Source organism: Thamnophis sirtalis, unplaced genomic scaffold, assembly GCF_051295495.1.
Source record: "Thamnophis sirtalis isolate CommonGarterSnake01/CBP01778 unplaced genomic scaffold, rThaSir2_p1.2 scaffold_6, whole genome shotgun sequence".
NCBI classification, from domain to species: domain Eukaryota; kingdom Metazoa; phylum Chordata; class Lepidosauria; order Squamata; family Natricidae; genus Thamnophis; species Thamnophis sirtalis.
In genome coordinates, this window is record NW_028261386.1 from 23,919,321 (window position 1) to 23,945,576 (window position 26,256).

Consider the following 26,256-nt stretch of genomic DNA (forward strand, 5'->3'; position numbering starts at 1 on the left):
CTTCCTTTCCCTATATCATCTCACATTCCTTTATAATCATTTCAAATTTTATTACTTCAACTTTTCTCCTTGAATCTTTCTTCCACTTTTATCCATTTCTCTAATTGTATTAAATTCAACCAATTTAATTTAATATCTGCTAAAACGTTTTTCAGTTGTGTTGTAGTCTTTATCTTGTTCTTCCAGTCTTCCCATTTCACAACTTAAAACTGTGATGTTGTAACAGCTCCATTATAGTTACACAGCATGGACTACCCTAATTTCTCTGTCCTCTTGGTTATTTCATCTCTGCTTACTTAATTGTGCCTATTTATATTCAAAGTTTAAAGGGCACTTTTTCTTAACTGATACGGTATTTGCACTGAGAGCTTTTATGGTTAAGTATTGGTTAGAAAACCTCTAAATAAAGCAGTAATAAATGAATATTTTCTATTTAGTAAGGAGGAATCTTTTATAAAGAAAGTTAAGTGCATTGTATAGTCAAATGCTCCTTCTCGTACAAACATTGCTTATCACTGCTATGAAAGTGGCTAAGACGCAGAGCTTGTTGTTCAGAAAGGTCAGCAGTTCGGCAGTTTGAATCCCTAGGGCAGTGATAGGCAACCTTTTTGGCGCGGTGTGTCAAAAATCGGCAAAAAATCGAGCATCTCGCGTTGTGTGTCACTTCGACAAAAACATAATTTTGCGCAATTTATAGTTTAAACTACAAAAATGTATAATTGTAATATATAATTGTATTTAATAAACCAAAAACAAATTATTTAACATACCTGCTTAGTAACTTCTTTGTTCATCAGTCGATTTCGTATGTTGCCCTTGATATTATTGAACTTGTTTGGGGTGCCGTGAACCAGGGCTGTGGAGTCGCCTGCTTCCAGCTCCACGTCCTCATCAACATGCCGCTCCAGCCCGCCCCAAGAGAACTCAGATATTCTCTTAATAATTGCATGTTTATTCTGCATATCGTGAACTAGAACTGGCGCACATCTTAGGAGAGTTTCTTTAATAAATTCTCCCTCATTAAGCGCTTTTGCATGCTGAGCTATGGAGTGAGCAATGCTCAAACTTGCAGAGTTTAAATTTGTAGAGCCTTTCATAAATAAACAGCGCACTGTTCCCGCGCTCCTCTCCTGCGGGTCCTCCCTCACCGCGCTGATGACGTGTGTGCGCACGGCATGCACGCCTTACCAGCAGCCCCTGCGCTCAGAAAGGGGCGGCGGCGATACAGTAAGTGAGTGTGGGCGGGGGAGATCACACGTTCCCCCCCCCCGTTCCTCCAGCACAGATTCTTTCATCCTCGGTGGCCGTGCAGGAGCCGAGGATGAATTGCATGAAATCCTGTGCGTGTCACCCCAAATGGCTACGCGTGTCAGCACTGACATGCGTGTCATAGGTTCGCCATCACTGCCCTAGTGCCACGTAATGGAGTGAGCTCCCGTTACTTGTCCCAGCTTCTGCCAACCTAGCAGTTCGAAAGCACTTAAAAATGCAAGTAGAAAAATAGGAATCACATTTGGTGGGAAAATAACAGCATTCCGTGCGCCTTTGGCCTTTAGTCATGCCAGCCACATGACCACGGAGACATCTTCGGACAGCGCTGGCTCTTCAGTTTTGAAATGGAAGTGAGCACTGCACCCTAGAATTCGGAACAACTGGTACATATGTGCGAGAGACACCTTTACCTTTATAACTACTCTGGATGGAAGAAAAGACAAAATTAGATGAATGACTTTTTTTTCTTCCTGTTCTCAGAATCATTGTTTATTTGCATATTCTTTGCAAAAATACATGGACTGGTTTATTATCTGATCTTTCATGGCAGTCTTTAGTGTTACGTTTATTGTCTTGTGCAAGTCCAGTTACAAGGTCCTGAACCTCCCATGTTGTCACATTCTTGTCTCTCAGAAGTAGATCTTGAAGGATCTGGAAAGAACATTAATTAGTTTTCTGCACTAGGACTCACTTGACAAATTAGTTTTGTCTTCCTTAGTTTGTTCCTGGAAAGCTTACTAAACTCAAGTATAACCAGATCTACCTTGTATAGCAACGCTGCTTCCTGTACCCACAATTCCCCCCAGGAAATGCCTAACTTTTTGTTGACAGTTTGGAATGCAACAAAGCTTAAGGTCTAACCAAAGATAACACCAAATATATGGGTCAATTCTGGCGCATTACTGTATAATACATTTATGAGTATATTTTGAACAGTTACTCTGGAAATCCTGCCATTAAGGTATTCTCAATGGGATGCCACTGAGCTGACATTTTATCCAGTAAATCATTAAGAAATTCAAACAGTCACCTTCATTTACTGCAAAATCAGATTAGAGACAAATAGTTCATATTCTCTAAACATAATAGCAATAGCAATAGCTGTTCTGACTCAGGTTTCCTTAGAAAGCAAGTAGCAAAGTCTTGGTCCCTGCAAGAGCTCTTTTATTTACATGACTGTGCCTTTCATTCACAGTCAGCAAGGCTTTGTAAACAGTCTTTCAGAGGAATGTTTATCCACACGCACCTTATCTCATTTGGAACGCTGCCAGATAACTAGTTTCCAAACGCAGGGCAAGGCAAACTTGGCACAGAGTCTCTTAAAGTCACAACCTGAACTTTCCACTCTTGAACCAACCGAATGAACAAATTGTTTCCTGCAAAAGCCCCCTCCCCATTCGTTCCTCTTTTGTTTCCTATGGAAGGGACCAATCACCTGCAGGGTGTGGCTCAGTGGTGGGTTGTAGGCAGTACGCCCTGGTACGGAGCGTATTCGGAGCACCAGATACCGTTCCACTACGGTGATCCGGAGGGCACACCCGAGCTCCTTACCAGTCTTTTAAGTCTTCAGTGCTTCCGTACACGCGCACGGTGCGTTCAGCCGCTGGGCCCATTCCAACCATACCGGTTGGAACGGGATCTGGAACCCATCACTGGTGAGGCTTTACTCTTAAGTTGACCCTGCTTTCTTAGTTGTTCTTGTCTTCTGGAAGCTCTGTGCATGCACACACTGGGAACAGGCTCCAGCTATTCTTCTGCCTCACTGCTGTCTAACTCCCTCTCTGCCTCCAACGCAGAGCCCTTGTCTGAGCTTTCTTCAACCCCCAAGACTGGCCCATGTTCCTCCCCAATGTCCTCACTGTCCGACTCTGCTGCCAGCTCCACTGGCTGCTGGTGGGCCACAACAATAGCACTTACCCTTGTATACCACTCCATAGTGCTTTACAACAGAGGTTGCTTTAAATCACTCTGATTTACAAATGCCAGTATATTTCCTTCAGCAATCTGGGTCTTCATTTTACTGACCTCAGAAGAGGTTGACTCAACCTTGAGCGAATCAGGATCGAACTCCAGACTCTGGGCAGAGTTAGCTGCAATACTGCATTCTAACCACTGTGCCACCAGGGCTCCTATATTCAATATCAAGCAAACCATAAGCTAGTAAAACAAGCTGGGAGAACCAAAGAAGGGGCAAATTCTGAAGCCCCTTGTGGGTTTTCAGAAATATAGTGGAACCAAGGGAAATCCATTTAAGTCTCCAGAAAATAGAGGGGTAATAAAGAAATGGTGTCAAGAAAGTAGTTAATCTCAGGCTCCTGCTCCATTTCTGAAAAAGCCCAAGTATAAAAGACATCTGTGGTTGGGGAATGTAATGACAAGTCATTTTTCCTAAGGTCACAATTTGGTTGAGCTTTTTTGAGCCAATCTGAATTCCCAGGATTCATCACTTAAAAATACCTCAGTTCTTGCTGCAGTAAAGTTATGATTTAATCACATATAGGTGTAAATGCATCAATATGCTGATGTGAAGTTTGCCTTCTGATTGCTTTTAATCCTTCTGCATAGTCAGGAGAAGCCTGGATGAAACTTCTTCTAATTGTAATAATAATAATTGTTTTGGGAAGGGGTAGAAAATTTTCCAAGCTAGAAAAATGCTGAGCTTGAGTATGCAGAACAATGTAAATGGGATATTTAGTAGTCCCTTATTTGTTGAAGGTTCTAACATGGACAACATTTGAAACAAATCTAATTCCTTCTTCTTTTTATCTTTGGGATAAAAATGGGGTGGTCGTCCATTTTTACTATATATACCAGGAGTGCCAAACCCACGGCATCATGGCGGCATCATGTGACGTATCGCAACTTTCCCCCCTTCACTAAATCAGTTGTGCGCATGGCTAGTGCATGATGCATCGGACCTGATACATACACACACACACACACACACACAAATAAATAAAGGGAGACTAGTATAGATCTATTTCAAGCTATTTAGCTCTCATCAGCTAGCCATACCCTTACTGGGATTCGAACCTGGGCTGGGTATGGCTAGCTGATGAGAGCTAAATAGCTTGAAATAGATCTATACTAGTCTCCCTTTATTTATTTATCAGCACAAATACAACACAAATGTAACAAAGGCAACAGTAAAAATATTGGGTTTCTGTCTGGATGGTCTCTTGTGACGAGCCGATAGACAGAGAAAGGAAGCAGTAAGCTTCGTCCCATATTTGGGCATACCAGGGGTTGCGACACTAAATACATATACATACATACATACATATATGTATATGTATATGTATACGTATACGTATACGTATACGTATACATACATACATACATACATACATACACACACACGCACACACACAAACACACAGACCATCCAATTTACAGGGAAAAAATTCCATCTTGCAGCCTGACGTTTAGAGTAGTCTCCAGTATTATTATTATTTTTTCTTATATTCCCTTCCCCATGTTAGAAATCTGTCAAAATTGCTTTGGCCAGGCTTTCTGTAGCATTATATCTGATATAGCCTGGCAGATTTTGGGGGTAGGGGAAATTACATGAAATATTATAGAAGGAGAGATTTCAGAGATGGATTTGAATCATGTGAGCGCAAAGAAGCGCAACTACATTGTGGATGTGGGTGGGGATTGTTCTTACTGTAGGAAGTCTGGAGACTTTATCATAGCATATTCAAATTCTGCTTGAGAGAGCATTCTGTCATTATCCAAGTCAGCTTCCTCCAATATCTGTTTCAAACACAAAGTATATATTATAAAGAAATAATATTTCTGTTGTTTCATATGAGTCAACATTTTTGTGCTCCAAAATGGATTTCTTTTTCCAGTCTCATTCTCAGAATATGCTTGGACTACAACTCACAGATGTTCCAGGTAGCCATTGCCTTCCCAGCACAGCTGGAAAGTACTAGGTCAGTGATGGTAAACCTATGGCACGCATGCCAGAAGTGGCATGCAGAGCTATTTCTCCAGGCACACGAGCAATCTCCTGTTGCTCTTCCATGTTCCAGCATGCCAGCCAGCTAGGCTTCACATACGTGGGAGCGCTGGAAAGCAGAAGAACAGCCGCCTGGTGTTCATGCACGCTCTGGGCTGCTGCTCTTCCATTTTCCAGTGCATGGATGCACACCGAACAGCTGGTCTTTGTGCACGCATGCGCTCCAGAAACCAGAAGACCAAGTGACCAGTGCACATGGGCACCTCCAAAACCGGGAGATCATCTTCCCGGTATGTGCATGCAAACCAGGCAGCTGCTCTTCCGGTTTCTGGCACTTGCACTCACGTTTCGGCACCCGGTGCTGAAAAGATCCGCCAACATTGTACTAGGATGAAGATGGCCATTAGACGACAGAAGAGTTTTGTCTCATGCCCAGGTTCTACTGAAAAGATATTTAAACCATCTAAAACAATTTTATGCTAAGGCCTCCGCCAGGTGGTCTCAAGGTGGTAAAGGAAGGAATTACCTACATGGTTCGCCAGAGACACAATTTCTTCCTCGCTGAGGTTATTCTTACTGATTAATCTGCGGATGACATTTTGGAGATCTTCCTCATCAATAAAACCATCGTTGTTGAAATCTGGGAAATTAAAATATTGTGAAAAACAAAAATAAGGTGGTACTTGGAAGATTTACAGACTAATATGCAGTCTAGTGCTAAATGTTTAAGAATTACACAAAAAATAATGCTATTTTTACTCGTAAAACTGCCACAGAAAGTCAGTCCATCCAGCCCAGCAGTGTTTAATGATCAAACCTATAAGTTTTCTGTCTCCATCTGCCCGATTTCTTTGCAGCAGAATATGCCAAGAACTGACCTTGGGATGTGCTGTATAAGCAGTCCCAATTCTGACAATCTGATTCCTTTTATCCTTTTTTCCATTGACTTCCACACTGAACCTGAATATGGCCTGAAGCTGCTTTGGCATAACATGTACACAAGTTATGGAAAGAGCGTGCGATGGGGAGGCAGCATCATTACAGGAATCACCTATGTGCTGAACCACAGTTTAATCATGATTTGATGAGCAAGCCATTCACTAGAATTAATCCACCAAAAGAGTGGCAAGGGTAAAGGTAAAGGTTCCCCTCGCTCATATCTGCTAGTCGTTCCCGACTCTAGGGAGCAGTGCTCATCTCCGTTTCAAAGCCAAACAGCCAGCGCTGTCTGAAGACGTCTCCGTGGTCATGTGACTGGTATGACTAAACACCGAAGGCACACAGAACACTGTTACCTTCCCACCAAAGGTGGTCCCTATTTTTCTACTTGCATTTTTACGTGCTTTCGAACTGCTAGGTTGGCAGAAGCTGGGACAAGTAACAGAAACTCACTCCGTTATGCTGTGCTAGGGATTTGAACTGCCAAACTGCCAACCTTTCTGATCAACAAGCTCAGCGTCTTAAGCCACTGAGCCACTGCGTAGGGCTATTTATTTATTTATTCATCAGATTTCCAGGCCACCCAATTCCAAAACAATTCTTGGTGGCTTCATAAAGTTAAAAGACTGCAACATTATACACAAATTATTTCAGAGGTATACATAACAACAGGTATATGAGGAAATAACATGCAACACCATCACTCCCAACTAAAAGAAGCCACCCAAAACATCCTGAGCAAGGCTTGGAGTGGGGGGGGGGCAACATATTTTGTGATGTGTTTCTTTGACAGGAATGTATTCTAAAAAGTCGATGCAGTGACACAGAAGGTAATTTATTCAACATTGGGAATACCGCATTACTCTGGATTTATAGATATATGCTTTCTGTTTATAAATTGACAGTGCAATGGAATATCACTGCAATGAGAAAACTGATTCACATAATTTCATCTCATTTCAAGTTTTAACGAGTAAATTGAAAATTCAGCAGAATTTATTTTTTTGTATGTTGTGTGATTTTTTTAAAAAAAATTCTCTCTTTTCCCTTCCTCCCCCCCTCCCCATTTTTTAAAGTAAAAAACCAAATTGGTCATATTATGTCTTGAATCAAACAACTGTTTTTTCTTGGGCCAGGTCTGCAGGTAAGTTTCTATTCCCTCTTTGAAAAATAAAAGGTTTCCAATCTCACCTGGGCTTCCAATTCCTGATCTCATCCTCAAAGTGCCTCCAGACCTGAAGATCAATGGTGGGATTCATTTTTTTTTCACGACTGGTTCTGTGGGCATGGCTTGGTGGGCATGGCAGGGGAAGGATACTGCAAAAGGCCCATTCCCTCCTGATCAGCTGGGATTCAGGAGGCAGAGACTAGATGGAGGTGGGGCCAGTCAGAAGTGGGACCGTATTTTTTTGGAGTATAAGACGCACCAAGATTTTGAAAAGGTAATTTTTTAAAACAAGTTTTTGCACTTTGCAGGCCTCCCAAACCCTCTGCATGCCTCATTTTTTGTGAAAAAAATAAAAAAATAATAATAAACAACTACAAAACCAGAAAATGATTAAAAGATAGAAATACGAAATAGACTGTAGCAAATAAATAATAGGAAATTGATACAAAATGACTCAAATGTAATAAAGGTTGTTCTACATAGAATATATAGATAGTTATATATAGAATGAAGAAAAAAGATGTATGAATATAAATGCACACACACATACACACACACACACGCACACATATAAAGTTATAGTTATAAAAGACGTATATGTACAGATTTTACAACAGATTTATAAAAGAAGTGTAATGTGTTGCAAAGATGTGAAGTTTGCATAAGCAAAATAAAAAGTTTTTTTTTTAAAAAAAGAGAGAGAGGCTTGCAAAGTGCTCCTGCGGGGTGGGGGGGGTGGGGGGTGGGGGGCAAAAATGAGCAAAAAACGGCCAGCTTTTTTTGCAAAAAACAGGGCATGCATAGGCTTTAGGAGGCTTGTAGAGTGCCTCCTGGGGACTGGGGGGCAAAAATGAGTAAACAAAAAGCCCATTTTTCACTCATTTTTGCCCTCCCCAGCCCCCAGGAGCACTTTGCAGGCCTCCCAAAGATTCTGCACATCCATTTTTGCGAAGGGGGCGGTGTTTTTGGGGGTAAAAATGCTGTATTCAGTGTATAAAATGCAACCAGATTTTCTCCCTTTGGGGGGGGGGGAAGGTGCGTCTTATACTTCGAAAAATATGGTAGTTACCAGTTCTCCGAACTACTCAAAATTTCCGCTACTGATTCTCCAGAACTGGTTAGAAGCTGCTGAATACCACCTCTGCTGAGGATATTTGCTTTTTTCTTACACTGAAACTGTTATGGGGATATTACAGTGGGGAATAACATACCGTAAATCCGAAAAGCATATTCAATCTTAAGGGTGGGACATGCTAGGTAACTGAAGACAGATGCCATCCCAAGGATGTCCTCAAATGTAAAGTAGCCATCTGTGGAGAAGACCTTGCAGATCCTGTCCCTGAATGGATTCATCTGGGTGAAAACAGAAGAACTTGAGTATCATTAGCCACGTTATTCTTAGTAGAGCCTTTCCAGCATATGTAAGGGCAACTATATAAATTGAAATAATAATAATAATAATAATAATAATAATAATAATAATAATAATAATAATAATAATAATAATAATAATAATAATAATGGCACAAACCAGCAGTGGTAATTCCAGTGGTAATTGGCACACTGGGTGCTATTCCAAAAGCACTGGAATTACATTTAAAACAGTTAAAAATTGACAAAAAGCACCATCAGTCAAATGCAAAAAGCCGCACTGCTTGGATCTGCACGCATATTACAAAAATACATTATGACGTCCTAGGCCCCTGGGTGGGCCTAGTAGTAACCAATGCCAAATCTGGCGAAACAACTGGCCGCTGTGATACAATTCTGTTGTTGATAATAATAATAAATGTACACAATGTGGCTTTACAGAATCTTTATTTGATACTATATTGTATCTAAAACCATAAACAGACTGCACTGAAATACTTTCATGCTGTGAATATCCTCATACACAAGAAGAATATTCCTTTGATTAAATTGAAATAAAGATGTTTGCCCCCACCTCACATTTCCTGCCTTCCTGCTTCAAGCCATCTGCAATTTTTCTTGTTCACCACTAAGTGGCAGTAGATCATTACTTCAAAGAAAGCACTTGTCCACTCTATCTGCACCTGCCTCTTTACTCTAAGTAGCAGAATAGAGGAAATATCTACAGTTCCACTATCTGTAATAAAGCTCTGGAAGATGCAACCATACACAATGGCTGGATTATATGTACATGTAAAATGCTAAAGCTGTGTTACGATAACTGCATTCACGTAACATGTTATGCTCTGCAATGGGGGAGATTCAATTTTTTTTGAATCTTGAATTCAAAAATCTTGAAATTTGAGATTTGAAACCAGTTCTGTGAGCATGGCATGGCTTGGTGGGCATGGCAGGGGAAGGATACTGTAAAATCTCCATTCCCACTCTACTCCAGGAGAAAGTTACTGCAAAATCCCCATTCCCTCCCAATCAGCTGGGACTCGGGAGTCCGAGAATAGATGGGGGCAAGACCAATCAGAGGTAGTATTTACCGGTTCTCCGAACTACTCAAAATTTCTGCTACCGGTTCTTCAAAACTGATCAGAATCTGCTGAATACCACCTCTGATGCTCTGCCAATCATATTAGAGCTTAACCCTAGCTCATACAACTTCCTAAAACACTATAACTCAATCCAATTTTAGACTAATCTAGTACTTTGTATGACCCCCATCCAATATAGAATATCATCCACCATCATCTCCTCTACCATTAGATGACAGCCTTGCAAATCATCCAAGGTGTCACATAATGGTGATATACCGTATTTTTTGGAGTATAAGACGGACCTTTTCCCCTCAAAAAAGCGGCTGAAAATCTGGGTGTCAAAAAGATTGGTGATGTGCTAACGTTATTCCTATTTTTTTTAAAAGGTAAAGAATTTCAAGCTCCATGTCAAGAAATGTAGATTGTGCACTGAGGTAGCTCAGTTGCACCGTTGTAAGAAGAATCTGGATATGTCTATGGAGATTCTCAATCATTCAGGTCATGTTTGTCCCAAAGATGCTTTTTCAAGAGGAAACTGGACTTTCGGGGTGGGGGGGGTTGAAGACCCTTTCACTTCTCATCCAAGAAGCTTCTTCAGCTCTGACTGGATGGTTGAGAATGGAAGGGTTTATACTGCTTGCAGACAGCAGGTCATTTGCATTCTTTTAACAAGTTATTAAGGCTACCTGGAGGTTTATCTGTGTCATCAGGGCCACCAGAATAGTCGAAATGGCTGTGGAGCCTTTTTTAAACGGTTGAAAGGACTGTATTGTAAACTGGAGATAGATAATGCCATATCCCTCTCCCTTTGGATCTGGATATCTATGTACAGAATAGGACCTATGTATAGGATCTGGATATCTACCGTATTTTTCAGAGTATAAAACGGACCATGATTTTGAAGAGGGTAATTTAAAAAAAAAGTTTTTGCACTCTGCAGGACTCCCAAACCCTCTGCACACCTCGTTTATTGCAAAAAAAGGGGGGGGGCATGCAGAGCTTTGGGAGGCTTGTAGAGTGCTCCTGGGGGTTGGGGGGGGGAGAAATGAGCAAAAACGGCCCGGCAAAAGGCCCGTATTTTACTCCAAAAAATACGGTATGTAAACCACTGATTAAGCATGTGTTAGTTACATTCTGCAGCTACCAAAAGAGAGGAAATGAAGTCTTGATCTACATCAACAGAGGTGTAATTGTTCTGCACAGCATTGTACTGGTAAGACTGCTTTTAAAATACCGTATCCAGGTTTACGAAGGATGCCAAGGAATTGGAAAGATTACAAAGAAGAGCAACAAAGGTGTTGATGAGCTTGGACACGAAATCTATGAAAAATGGCTAAATTTAGTATATGTCACCCTAAATAAGAGAAGTCTAAGGGCAAATCAAATTGGTACTCTTCTAATAGTTGAACGATTGTCACAGAGAAGAGAGTGTGGATTTATTTTCCATAGTTCATAGTTCATGAGGTTAAGCAATGGGTTTAAAATTTACAAAGAGATCCAAACTCAAAACAAAAAATAATAATGTCCTGCTTGTCAAGATTGATGCTGTTCATGAGAGCTATTAAGTCATGGAATAATCTATCTTCTAGAGTTGTGGGTGCTTCATCACTGGAGATTTTCAAACAAAGATTGGACAGCCATTTTTCTGAGGATTTTTGCCCAGACATAAGTTTGGATTGAAGATATCTAGGGGCTCTTAATCCTATGCCAAAGATAGTGGTTGAAATTTGCACATCACACTAATCCCTAATGCAGTGTATTTGTTTGTTTTTATCTTAGTTTAGTATGTGGCCTGAGCCAGTTACAGTCTATTCAACAAATCATGAATAAACCATGGGATAGTGCAATAAACTCACCTGTCTGAAAACAAAATGTTCAAACGTGATTGATTATTAGCTATAGTGGACTTAAAATGAAATATTTTATAAAAAGCCATGAAGCAGAGAGACTGTATTATGGGTGCATAAAACATCCAGATTTAGGGGTGCTGATGAGATATCACTGTTACGAAGCAATACTGGAAAAGGTCAGAAGCATCTAGCGGATTATTTTGGAAATTTGAAATGATCTAGCAGAGATCTTGTTAAAGGTAAAGGTTCCCATCACACATATGCATTAGTCATCCCCAACTCTAGAGGGTGGTGCACATCTCCATTTCAAAACCGAAGAGCCAGCGCTGTCTGAAGATGTCTTCATGGTCATGTGGCCGACATGACTAAATGCCAAAGGGGCACAGAATGCTGTTACTTTCCCACCAAAGATGGTTCCTATTTTTCCACTTGCATTTTTACATGCTTTCAAACTGCTGGGTTGGTAGAAGTTGGGACAAGTAACGGGAGCTCACTCTGTTAGGGATTCGAACCACTGAACTGCTGACCTTCCTGATCGACAAGTTCAGTGTCTTAGTCACTGAGCCACTGTGTCCCTCGAGATCTGATTCTGTCCATCCATTTGTTAGTGTGCATATGCCCACAAATACCCACCCCTTTCTTTCTACAGTCCTAAATTTTGTGGCTTAGTTTCTCTACTAAATGTTCAAAGAATCCTTTCAATCCTTACATTGTTTTACTCATATGTCTAATTATACAGCTCGGCAAAACAAGTTCTTGGGTTCTTTCTGTTTTAAGATTAAGGTTCACAGACAACCCTGGTTGAAGGATTTGCAATTGGAGGCGGATATTTCTAGCCTTTTCTCTAAAATAGATTCTGTCTCACTCTTGGCCAGGAACACTAATGAAAAACAAATCAGAAAAGAGAGAGAGAGAGAAAGAAATCTTCATTCTCTATTGTTCCTTGTGAAAGGAAAATAAGTGCTTTCTGAAATAGTCTTGAAAATGTGCACCATGTATGTTGCTTTCTCCGAAAACTATTATTGTGCCCCAAATAAGGGAGATTTTTTTTCACCCTAATTTTTTTATTGAAACAAAGAGACTTAAGCTTCAATGGGAATCTGAGGTCATCCAGATCCTGTTAAAATCATCCTGCAGCTGATGCTGTGGATCTCATAGGCTCCTTCCCACAAATGTCTTTTTGTCCCACATCAAGACAAAACTAGGCTTCAATAGTGCTAGCAATAGCGCTTAGACTTATATACCACTTCACAGTGCTTTACAGCCATCTCTAAGCGGTTTACAGAGTCAGCATATTGCCTCCAACAATCTGGGTCCTCATTTTACCCACCTTGGAAGGATGGAAAGCCAAGTCAACCTTGAGCCTGGTGGGATTTGAACTGCCAAATTGCAGGCAGCTGGTAGTCATCAAAAGTAGCCTGCAGTACTGCACTCTAACCACTGTGCCACTGAGGCTCAAGCATATTGTTAGATGTTATGTTGCATTTTAAAACACAGATTTGCCCCATTAGAAAACCATGAGTGGAAAAGCTTTCATAGTTGTGTAACACCCATTTCTAAATTATCTTTGAAGGAAAACTTTATTCTCTTCCGAGGGATATTTTGGCAGAAACTTATAAGGACTATGTGCTTATAATTTTGTGTTTGTGGCTTAGCTACATGAATATGATTTATGGTGCTCATATTTTGATAACATTTGAAACTGTATGATACCCTTTGCATGGCATGATTTGAAACTTCCTAGTTTATGGTTCTTTTGTGAGAGGAAAATAGAGTGGGATGAATACATGACAACTCGAGAATAAGATTTCAAAAGTACTAAAAAAAATTATGTCAGGTTACTGAAGAACAATGATGGTTTAAACATGGTTGTTTGGGTTGTTTGGAACAGCCCAGATTCAATATGCCCGCACATGTGCGTACAGAAAGACAGACAGACAGAGTTTACTATGGGGACTTAGTCTGTTTATCATCTAAATATCTTGAACACCACAGAATCTATTGCAAATATAAAAATGCAGGTTATTCTGAGCTTAAAGAAAATGGGGATATAAATACTGTACAAAGAATGAAATTATATCTTTCTATCCACCTACTCATCATCCATCCATCCACCCATCCATCCATCCATCTGCCCATCCATTTCTCTAGCCAGCTTGCTCACATCTCTATCTACATTTTTGTGTATCTGTATGTATATGTGTGTGTGTATGTGTGTGTGTGTAGGTATATATGCATATATAACCATTGTTAAAATCTATTATCTAATTCAGTGGTTCCCAAACTTGGCAACTTTAAGACTTGTGGACTTCAACTCCCAGAATTCTCCAGTCAGCTCTGCAGAGCTGGCTGGAGAATTCTGGGAATTGAAGTCCACAAGTCTTAAAGTTGCCAAGTTTGGGAACCACTGATCTAATTGGATAGATAGTCCATAATTTAAAAACTATGGCCTGCACGTTCTTTAAAATGAAACAGGTTTTCTGCAGTCACAACATAAAGCCTAAGATTGAAAATCAGGCTTGTCAGATGCTACATCTTTTCCATCCTGCTCTGTGGTCTGGAGAGTTGGACTCTGACAGAAAGCCGCTTTAAGAGACTAGAAGCATTTGAAACGTGGATTTACAGGCGGCTGTTACGTATAAGTTGGGTTGACAAAATCAGAAAAGAGGAGGTGATAAGCTTCCTGGGAAAGCCAAGGGAAACAATCAAAACCATAAAAAAGAGAAAGTTAGAATATTTTGGAAATGTGATGCGACACCCAGAAAAATACGGCATACTTCACTTAATCTTCCAAGGAAAGATTGAAGGCAAATGAGGTCCAGGCAGAAGAAGAACATCATGGCTTCAAAACCTAAAGGACTGGTTTGGACAAATCTCAGCCACACTTTTTTGTGTGGCTGTTAATAAAAATAGGATTGCCAGCATGATTGCCAACGCCTGATGACAGATATGGCACAAGAAGAAGAACAAAGCCTAATGGATTGACTATACACAAAACAAATATGGGACTAACAAATTCCAGATAGCTTATGCTTAAGATTAGGAATAAGTTAAATTGCTTAAAGTTTGGGTAACAGCAAGAAGCTGAGTTCAACGTAGAGATCTTATTGACTCTCTTTTTTCCCCTTTAATCTCCTTTGTTTTAACAAATTTTAGACTGTGTTTGTTAAAAAGCTATACCGTGTACGGGCTCTGGGAAGTCGGGGGGAGGGAAGGGAAGTGGGGTCTTAGGGGGGAGGGGGGAGGGGGAAAATATAGTATGTGTTAGATTTTAAAGTAACACGATTGCACTTGTATACTGTTGCTCTTTAATTCTAGTGTAAAAATAGGACAAGCTGAATATATTGATAGATAGTAGAAATACACCGAAGGGAGGAGTAGAGGGAAAGAAGAAAGAGGGGTAGAGAGGGTGGGAGAGAGGATTGGAGGGAGGGTGAGAAGGAAGGGAGGGAGTGTATTGGGAGAGAGGAGTGATAGAGGGGGAGGGGAAGTAGGGTAGAGGGGAATGTTGGAGGGAAGAACGAAAGTTGGAGGGGGGCGAAAGAAAGGGTGTATGGTGGGTCGAAGTGGTATATTGGGTTTGTATTTTGGGAGGTATTGTTGACAAGAGGGAGGGCTGTGTTTATTGTTCAATGTTATATGCCCCGGTTATGCACAGTATATATGTGACTGTACGAAATGAAATGAAAATAAAACATATTTACACTAAAAGAAGAAGAAAGCCTGTACACAAAGAGGTGCAATGCGTTAGCTTCCCTGAAGATGGCGGAGGTCCATCACCGAAGAGTTTTTCTCTGCCCCCACAGACTGTACATCAAATCTTTAGAAAACAGAATTCAAAGAATCTAGATATGGCCCAGATCAAGGCCCAGTCTCCCCCTCACGATTTTCCATTTACTGAACACTCTTTTCCCCCTCCCACAGCTGTTATTTAAAATGAAGGGAGGGAGGAAGAAAGCAAACCCAGAGTACATTATGTCTCTGTCTGCATAAATGGAAAAAAAAGTTGGTCTTTTGAGTAGTTTGTAAACTGATACTGGATGCTGGCCAACATCCAGAAAACATCAAGCGTTAGAGCCACATAGATGGCACGGTAGTCCGTTATTTTCTTTTCCAATACCCCTCCCTCCCTAAAAAAAAAACCACTCTTCAGAGATTGGGGTAAGAGGCTACAGGAAAAGAAAAGGTCCGTTTCATGTTAAACCCTAAATTTAATGACACTTACTGGATCCTGGCCAGGAACCTTCATATATCATCAAACAACAGGGATCAGCAACTCAGTATCTAGCCAAGCCAATTGGCACCTGGCCCTGTCCACAAGCAATAAAACTTTTATTTTAGTAGCTATTCCTCCCATTTAAGTGCACATACAAATATCGTCCAAGTTGGGGGTTTTTTTTTGTCTCAACTGTAAGGGGTGGGGAGACGGGACAAATTTCTTGTGGAGTTTGCCTTGCATTATTTTATTTAAGTTAGAAAATCAGCACACCTGGACTGTGTTTCGTGCTAAGGGAATGAACTCTGTGCCTAACATTGGTTGGAAAATACTGCTGAAAGCTAAGTTGAGAGCAGAGGTGGGTATTCAGCAGGTTCTAACCAGTTCTGGAGAACCGGTAGTGGAAATTTTGAGTAGTTTGGAGAACCGGTAAATACCACCTCTGACTGGCCCCGCCCCCATCTATTCTCTGCCTCCCGAGTCTCAGCTGATTGGGAGGGAATGGGGATTTTACAGTATCTATCCCCTGCCACGCCCACCATGCCATACCCACCAAGCCACACCACACCCACAGAACTGGTAGTAATTTTTTTTTTAATCCCACCATTGTTTGACAGCCCTGGTTTATATAGAGTGCACCCTCAAATGAACCATGCTCAGGTGTGGGGAATTCATGAGCCAGCTTCCTACTGATCCATATCTCATTCTGTAATTCCCCTTATCCTGAGAGTCATTTCTTTAAGATCTGAAAACTTATGAGGCTTTAAGGCCCTGATTCTTCAGAGGGATCCAATGGATCAGAAGATAGCAATTAGACTTAGATACTGGTTTGCAGCATTCCACAGCCCTCTCTAATATGTTGTCCCATTGGAATATGTCACCAGAAAAATTGTCCAGAATGTAAATTGCATATTAATGTTGCCAATGTGAACGACATGTTTGGTGGTCATTTAAAAAAGGCTAGAAAATTTTGGATTCAAATACACACATCTACAGTAGATCTAGACTGCTGACTAGATTCAGCAGTCCATCTGCATTTAAAAGACAAGGGCCACTCTTTAGAAGGTTCACATTTTGGACAGAAAGGACCACTGGTTTGAAAGAGGGGTCAAAAAGGCCATCTGTGTTAAAATTGAGCATCCCTCTCTCAACAGAGAGGGAGGGATATGACATCATCTGTCTCCAGTCTACAACAAGTCAATTCAGCAATTCCAAGAAAGCTCCACACCCATTTGCACTATTTTGGTGATTCTGAGGAAACAGATAAATCTCCAGGTGGCCTCAATGACTTGCTAAAAGAATGCAAATAGCCAACTGTTCCGGAGAGTTTAAAGATTATTATGCAATTGAAATCAGATGTTTTTTTTTCTTTTGGGATAGTGGGATAAACAGTTGGGAGAATATCACGGAACTTCGTTTTTGTATACTGTAGCTGCAATATGCATAAAGATGGAAAGACTCAGCATTACCCACAATGGAAAAATGTTGGTGAAGACCATGGAACTTGCTGAGATGGCAAAATCTCCGATTTCTTTGATCAGAGAAAAGACAACATCTATGTTTATTATTGATTGGAAACCCCTAATAGATGTTTTGCATGAAATAGAAAACAATGAACTTTTGATTTATGGCTTTGGTTATTAGACAAGATAGATAATACAAACAAGAGAGTTATGCTGTAACAGGGTAAGAGGTAAATTTATTATTGTAGTTGTAATTGCTGTAAAGAAGTTGTTTTCTTATCTTCTTTCCTCTTTTTTACTTTCCCCCCTTTCTTGCACCTTTAGTTTTCACTTTTCTTTTTCTTAATCTGTATTGGTTTCCTTTTTGAAAAATCTTTGATAAAAATTAGAATCATATCATAGAGTTGGAAGGGGCATTTAAGATATTGAATTTAATCCTCTTTTTTATTATAAAGGATTCCATATTAAAACATTCATAATTGATATCTATTGTCCAAGTAAAGCATCCACAACTAATGTCTATCTTCCACTTGAACTTATCCAGTAAAAAGGGACCCAATGCTTCCGAGTAATGCTTCACTGTCATACTGCTATTACTCTTAGGATTTTTTTCTCTAACATTCAACTGTAATCTGCTTTCCTATGACTTACTTCTTAGATTTACTACATCTTACTTACTGATGTGGCGCAGTGGTAAGAGTGCAGTACTGCAGGCTACTTCAGCTGACTGCTAGCTGCAGTTCAGCAGTTCATATCTTATGGGCTCAAGGTTGACTCAGCCAGCCAACCTTCCGAGGTCTGTAAAATGAGGACCCAGATTGTTGTGGGCAATAGGCTGACTCTGTAAACCACTTAGAGAAGGCTGTGAAACCACTGTGAAGCTGTATATAAGTCTAAGTGCTATTGCTATTATTCCATGTCCATAAATGACTAATTACAACTCTTCATCTTCCTCTATATTACAGTATTTCAGGTGTTTGGAGAGAATTACCATTGATTAATATTAAAGGTACACATAAACCACCAATGCAAACACATCATGAAAATCTTTTACTTGTTTTGAATTAAATTAAGCAATACACGGATACCTTGAAAAAGAATAGCTTCCCTGTTCTGATAGCAAAAAAATGCAAATGATCTGCAAGCTCTTGTGATAAAAATGAAGAAGCACAGTGGAAAAAAAGGGGGACAAAATTAAATATAAAGAAGACCTAACTAATGGCAAGAGGTAGAATAATCAGCCTTAGAACTGACACTGAAGTGGGGGGGGGGGTAGATTTTGCCTTTTAGAATCAACCATCAACAGTAAAGGGATAAACAGTCAAAACAATAATAAATCACAGACTAGCACTTGGTATAGCAACCATGAAGGTCTTGCAAAAGATATTCAAGGGTTGCTATGTGTTTATACCTGCAACAGTCAGAATCATGCAAGACCATAAGCAAAAAAGAATTAAAGGTAAATTAACTAAGGTGAATAAAGATAGTAGGCCAGCTGATACGTATCAATAATGGAAGGCGAAATGATTATGCCGGATTACAAATAAGAAAAATATTAGTTGGGAAAGTTATCAGAAGGGGGGGGGGGAATGGAGGAAAAATGTGGAAATACATCTAATAATGTATAGTTAAAATTACAAGGTGAAATGAAATAGGAGCGCTTAATGATGCAAAAATATGTAACAGCACGATGAAGATAGCGGGAAGTTTGAATCCGTCTTGCACTGCGTCCAAAAAAGAGGTTGTTATGGGGGGTGGGAGGAGAGGAAACAATTGGAATTTGTATAAAGGTATACATTTAAAAGAAAATTAGCAATATGGAAAACATTTTGTCTCTTCTTTTGTTGGGAATATAATTATCAATTCCATTGATATTAAATGGGGTTTGCTAAAAAGTGGAAATACACCACATAAAATAGAGAATGGAAGGGAAATAAAGAGAGGGAAAGAGGGAGAAAGGAGGCAGGCGAGAGGGAAGTAGAAGGGAGGGAAAGAGCAGGAGAGAGGGAAGGTGTGGAAAGGGAGGAGAGGAGAGGGAGAGAGCAAGGGAAAGTAGAGAAGAGAGAGAGGGTAGAGGGAAGAAGAAGGTAGGGAGGAGGAGAGGAGGAGAGCTGAACATGAAAGAGGCTATAATATGGTGCATGGAAAGCCGAAGAGCAAATAAAAATTGAAGAGGCTTAATGGCAAAAAGAATTGATATACTATTGAATATTCAAAAAAATGTTTGTTAAGATCTATAGGTATGCTTTGGATTATATTATATGTATGTTAAAATAAAAAATAAAAGAACTTTTCTCAAAAAAAAAAAAAGAATCATGCAAGCCATGGTAATCACTGAGACATTTCAGAGTTGGACTCTGAAGAGGAACGACAGGAACAGTAATGATGCTTTTGAACTTTGGTGGTGGAGACGACTCTTGAGAATACTGTGGCAGCCAAGAAAGCAAACCAATGGATCATCCATCTGCTCAGAGTTTCCCTATGAGCACAAAGACCAAACTCAAACTTTCCTACTTCAGACACATTATGTGAACACCTAACTCTTTTAGGAAGGGGATGATCCTGGAAAGAGAAGAAGAAAACAGCCGGCAGCAGTGTAAATAGATTCAGACATAATAGTAAGGCATCCTTTCTATTTATCCATTGATTATCAAGAATCAAATCCATCTGGAATGAGCTCGAGGTTCGAGGTTCGAGGTTCATTTTATTTATATGCTGCCCTATTCCCAGCGGGACTCAGGGCGGCACACAAACCCAAAGGAGGGGAAGGGAAACACAAGAACTACAACAAAAAATACAGGGCATTTAAAACAACCAACAGCCACATGATTCGAGAGGGGAAGGGAACTCATCGGTATCTTGCAGCTCAAATCTGCAAGATACCGCCAGCCTCCACAAACCTTTAGTTGCCTGGGATACTATATATGTTGACTTGAGGGGATGAAAGGATAGATGGTGGACTTATTAAATTTGCTGTCAGGAATAGCCAACACTCCAGAAGATAGCCTTAAGATTCAGAAGGATCTTGACAGACTTGAACAATGGGCGCTAGCTAACAAGATGAAATTCAATGGTGAAAAAAGTAAAGTTCTAAATTTGCCAAACAATTTTGGGCTGCATTTACAGAGGGGTAGAATCAAAATCATGTGAAGGGTTAATATCATTTTATAATGCCTTGGTAAGGCCACGCTTGGAATACTGCATCTAGTTTTGGTCACCACGGTGTAAAAAAGATGTTGAGACTCTAGAAATTGTGCAGAGGAGCAACAAAGATGATTAGGGGACTGGAGACTAAAACATGAGGAACGGTTGCAGGAACTGGGTATGTCTAGTTTAATAGAAAGAAGAACTAGGAGAGACATGATAGCAGTGTTCCAATATCTCAGGGGTTGCCACAAAGCAGTGGGAGTCAACTCCAAAGTTGAAGACAAGACAAGAAACCAGGGGTGGAAACTAATCAAGGAGAGAAGCAACCTAGAACTAAGAAGAAATTTCCCGACAGTTAGAACAATTAACCAGTGGAACAAGTTGCCTCCAGAAGTTGTGAATTCTCCAGCACTGGAAGTCTTTAAGAAGAGATTGGATAACCATTTGTCTGAAATAGTATAGGGTTTCCTGCCTAAGCAGGGGGTTAGAATAGAAGACCTCCAAGGTCCCTTCCAACTCTGTTATTCTATTCTTAGATGACTTGGTGGCATAGCATCACAGGACTCTGGGCCTACTTTATTCTATTCCACAATTAGTTATTCATCAGATCTGATTTGATATCATCCTTCTAGACAATATTCAGCATAAAATAGCAGCAAGAGTTTTGGAGCAGCATTTTTTAAAATTCTTTGACTCCAAACTTGCTTTGCTAAGTGAGTTTTGATTGACATAAAGTTCTTAACAATCCTTGAAGTGAAATGCAAGCACAGAATCTTTTGATCAATCCGCTCATTTAAATTCTACTGGAAAATTACAGGAAATTCTTAGTTTTAATTTCAAAATCAAGGTCTTAGGTCTTAGCAATTTGTCAACTTCAGAGCAAGAGAGTTTAGGTGGGAGAGAGTGAGAACAGCAGAATCTTCTATTGTTTCTAAAGTAGTAGGAAAAAGGGAGTGCTGGAAAGGAAGAACATTGAAACCTTTCTGTTGTTAGGGAAGTTTTAAGAATTACCTTTTTAAAAGGATAAATACTTCCTATTCCTAATTCAATTGTCCCCGAGTTAAGCTTGAGACTTCTGAGTTCTCCATAGTGGTGGAGGTAGCATCCAGTTTGACATCATCTGCTCACTGATAGCATTGAGTCTGATGAAACTGTTAATCCATGCCCCTGTCGCTAGGCAGACCCAGCTTTCGGTGAAGGAATTCTGTCAGACTCAATGTGTCATCCTCCGAGATAGTTGTGTAGGTGTCCAGCATCCATGTCCGATGTAGTGCTCCTGATGGGAAACCCACTGTAGTGTCTAATGATAAAGTCAGTTAATAAGAGCAGTCATAAGTGTGAGGAACAGCCTTCCTTGAGAGGGGCTGGATGCTACCTCCACCCTATGAGAATAGGTATCTCAGGTAAGAACCAACACCCTTTTTGATATTCAAAGGTTGCAGACCCTGAGTCCAATCTCAGCAAAAATGGACATATAGGGGTATGAAAGTTCATTGTGTAAATACAGGATGCAGGGAGTTCATGGAAAGAAGATGGGACACAAGATTCCAAGCCAGAGGATTGCCTGAGTTATCAATCATTCACAAAATTGGCAGAACTTTGTTTGTTTGTTTGCCTCAGTTTGCACTGTCCTGGATAATTTGCTTTGCTAAAGTTAAAAGCCAGGAACAAATCTGTAATCCATTTTATTTCTCTTGCTTAGTAAGTTGATCGGTATGCTTTGAATGGATGGATACTATTTGGCCTAGAAAGCAAGACTCATGTTCTCAGTAACATAATCTTCAGCACTTTGGATAGTTCCTTGAGGAGACAGATGTTGCTTTAACACCAGCCATAATCCAAATAATTAGATTCAAATACATGCTTACTGTATTAACCTGTTTTCACTCAATATATTTAATTAAAAACAAATGAAATGAGTTTAGTTTTCATATGTTAAACTAGCAAAAGTAAAGCAACAAAATTAGAAGATTACAGAATTGTAACCACTAGATCATTCATTGCTTGGTTAAGCATATTATATTTCTAATTAGATGCACTGACCCCTGACCTATGACAAAAATTGCTAGTAATATAAGTGGGCAGAGGCCTGGGTTAGAGTTTTAGTTTATTTATTAGTGGGTAGCCTGTTTCTTCAGAGAAGGTGTTTGGGGAGCTCATAGTTTGACTGAGAAGCCACATGAGCCACAATTGAGTGTCATTCACTTTTCAAGATGGTTTATCAGGGGTGTCAAACAGGGGTGTTTATCACATTGTCACGGTGACATCATGGGACGTATCGGGACTATTTTCCCCTTTGCTAAACCGGGCATGGGCATGGCCAGCCGTGATGAATCCGGCCCGTGGGCCAGGAGTTTGACAGCAGAGGTGGTATTCAGCAGGTTCTGATCAGTTTTGGAGAACCGGTAGTGGAAATTTTGAGTAGTTCGGAGAACCAGTAAATACCACCTCTGACTGGCCTCACCCCCATCTATTCTTTGCCTCCCGAGTCCCAGCTGATCGGGAGGGAATGGGGATTTTACAGTATCCATCCCCTGCCATGCCCACCATGCCATACCCACCAAGCCACACCACGCCCACAGAACTGGTAGTAAAAAAATTTGAATTCCACCACTGTTTGACAGCCCTGGTTTATATAGAGTGCACCCTCAAATGAACCTTGCTCAGGTATGGGGAATTCATGAGTCAGCTTCCTACTGATCCATATCTCATTACTGTAATTCCCCTTATCCTGAGAGTCATATCTGTAAGATCTGAAAACTGGATCATATGTCAACTTGACATATGGTCTCTGGTAACTATTCTGAAATCATCAAAAGGCAAAACATAAAATGATTCGATCCCAATTTTATTTAGAATACTATTTTTTGCTACTGGTTAGAATACTATTTTTATTTAGACTACTGTTTAGAATACTATTTTTTCCTACTTCCTTCAATTCTAGGCTAATATTTTAAGGTAACATTTTAAAGCCAAATGCCACTCATGTATTTGTGTGTTCACATAGCTCATGAATGTCAAAAGGCAATTCTGAAGAGATCCCTCTTCAACAAGACAGGGTAATTAGAGAAGAAGCTATACAAAAGCAAGGAAGATGCTTTCTAAAAGTATGGTCTCTGTATTTTAATAAAGTTATTCATTTGTTCAGTTTTCACGAGAAAAATACTACTTTAACTTTCCCCAATTAATTGAGTGACTCCTTTTTTTGTCATTAAAAGGAGATTCCTTTAGACCTCCTATTTCCAAGTTCTGCATTTGCTGATTTTTAAAAAGAAAAATCAGGTCTGCAATGGTTTGATCATTGTTAAGAAACAGTCCTCTCTGTGAGAAAATTATGTTGCAACGAGATACTGAAGATGATTAATTTCATTCTACAAAAGTTGCCTTGTAAAGAACTCTGAGTATGCTCTCAGGGGGGATATTCAATATTACTCCATTTGGAAATGTACAACCTTGTCAAGAAACCTAAGTTGCGTTATCAGAAATGTTAGTGTGTTTGATCAGATGTACAGGTCTTCTGGGGGTTATTTAACAACTGTTAAATTTTATCCCTCTCATTATTGCCTTCATCACCTTAATGTTTATGACAATTTTCAATAGTATGTAGAGAAAACTAATTTGTTAGAGAAACTAATATATTAATGCCCTGATTTGGTGGCACAGCTCCTGTTTGCTTTGCTAAAAGTGTCATCCAGTGTTGCAACCTATTGCACAACCCAGTCCTGATTGCTGCTTCAGATGGCTGGCTGGCTGGCTGGCTGGCTGGCTGGCTGGCTGGCTGGCTGGCTGAATGGATAGAGTCTTGGACAACATCATCCTTATGCAGTCTGTCTTTGTGAACTGCTCCTGGGTTACACATTGTATCTCTGAGGAACTCTACAGATAGTCCTCACTTACCAATTGCTTTATTCAGAAACTTTTGAAATTATGATACTCAAAAAATGACTCTATGACCAACGTCCACATTTATAAATTTTGCAATGCCCTCAGTCATATGGTTGCCAGTTTTGGTCAGTATGTCTTGTCCTGTGCCTGACTTGTTGTTATGCTTTTCTTTCCTTTTTTGTCCACTTGCAGAATGGAGAGATCGGAGCGGAAGGGATTACAAGAGAGAAATCAGGCACACAACAGGAATACTCCTTCAAGGAATATGGTAAGACTGACAGCCTTGAATGTGCTAAACAAGCATCCTGGTGTATTTGCAACATGTGCCTGATTACTCTCTTGTAATCCCTTCCTCTCCAATGAATGTTAATATAAAGATTAATTCCCTTCTTGTTAATTATCTGAGTACTTGGGTAAAGATTTCAAATGTGGAGGAAGGAGAAAAGGAAAACACGGTCATTGTCATGCCATTTATCCTTTAGTGGCCAATGTCTATGGAGATTCTCAGTCATCCAGGTCATGGTTGCCCCAAAGGTGCTTTTTCAAAAAGCAACTACACTTTCTTTGTTTTACTTGAAAATGTTTCTCTTTCCATCCAAGAAGCTTCTTCAGTTCTGACTAAATGGTGGAGAATAGAAGGATTTCTATTCCTTGTAGTCATCTAGTTGTTAGCACTCTTTGTGAGTATCATTGAGGCTATTTCAAGGTTTATCTGTGCCAGTGGTGGGATTCAAATAATTTAACAACTGGTTCTCTGCCCTAATGACCAGCTGGGTAAGCGTGGACCAGTGGTCATGTGACCGTGTGGGCATAGCCAACTCAAAGTCACTCACATCAATGGGCGCTTTGCTTTAGCTGTTACAATGTAATAAGGGTTAACCAGAGAGGCAGTTTCTGTAAGCAGGGCAATAAAGATTAGGCTCGAAACAACACAAGAATGTTTCCTTCCTGCCTTCCTTACAGGATAAGCCCTGTAAAGTGAGAAAAACCAAAAGGGGATTTCTTCCAACAACCGGTTCTCCAAACTGCTTAGAAAGTTAACAACCGGTTCTCCTGAATAGATGCGAGCTGGCTGAATCCCACCACTGATCTGTGCCCTATTCAGGGTCACCTGAATAGTGCAAATGAATATAGAACCTTCTTGGAACTGCTAAAAGCGAGGGTGGGATTCAGCCGGTTCAGACCAGTTTGGGTGAATGGATGCTAATTTTATTTATTTTATCTGATTTACCGAACCGTTAGTTGCAAGGACTGGTTGGCCCCCGCCCACCCCGCCCCTCTCAGGAGTCTCCACGTGGCCGGTTTTGTACGCCATGTAAGTGCAGGGCCTGTGTGGAGGCCCCGGGAGGGTGAAAAATGGGCCTCCTGAAACTTCCGGAAGTCTGGAAATGGGCCCGTTTCTGGCCTCTGGAGCCCGGGGGAGGTTATTTTCACCCTCCTGGAGGCTCAAAAAAAGCCCCAGGAGCCTGGGTAGGGTGAAAACACCCCCCTTCACCATGGTGCAGGAGGCCGAGTAGGCCACGCACACCCAGCATCCAGTTGAATGGTTGAATCCCACCCCTGGCTAAAAGGACTGTATTGTAAACAGGACATAGATGGTGTCATATTCCTCCCACTCTTTTGAGAAAGGCTGTTCAGTTTTAAGGTAGGAGGCATCTTTCTCCCCTCTTGCAAACTTGTTGTGAGGTGGGGAGCAATATATATATATATATATGTGACTAATAAACAAACAAACTCGCAGTCTTTATATCATCAGTGCCAGTGGTGAAATTCAATTTTTTTAAAACTACCAGTTCTGTGGGCGTGGCTTGGTGGGTATGGCAGGGGAAGGATACTGCAAAATCTCCATTCCATCCCCACTCCAGGGGAAGAATACTACAAAATCTCCATTCCCAC

The 26,256-nt window shown here is 40.4% G+C and overlaps 1 protein-coding gene across 1 annotated transcript in view; it reads right to left on the minus strand.

The window, feature by feature from the left end:
* Positions 1-1,757: 1,757 nt before the first annotated feature.
* Positions 1,758-26,256, minus strand: part of CIB4 (calcium and integrin binding family member 4) — a 48,185-nt gene continuing 23,686 nt past the window's right edge. Inside the window, exons 4-7 of the mRNA XM_087719100.1 lie at positions 8,555-8,696; positions 5,767-5,876; positions 4,940-5,028; positions 1,758-1,923 (exon numbers count right to left, since the gene is read on the minus strand). Coding sequence (XP_087575226.1) covers positions 1,902-1,923; positions 4,940-5,028; positions 5,767-5,876; positions 8,555-8,696 — 363 coding nt within the window. The 3' untranslated portion in view covers positions 1,758-1,901. The remainder of the gene's footprint in view (positions 1,924-4,939; positions 5,029-5,766; positions 5,877-8,554; positions 8,697-26,256) is intronic.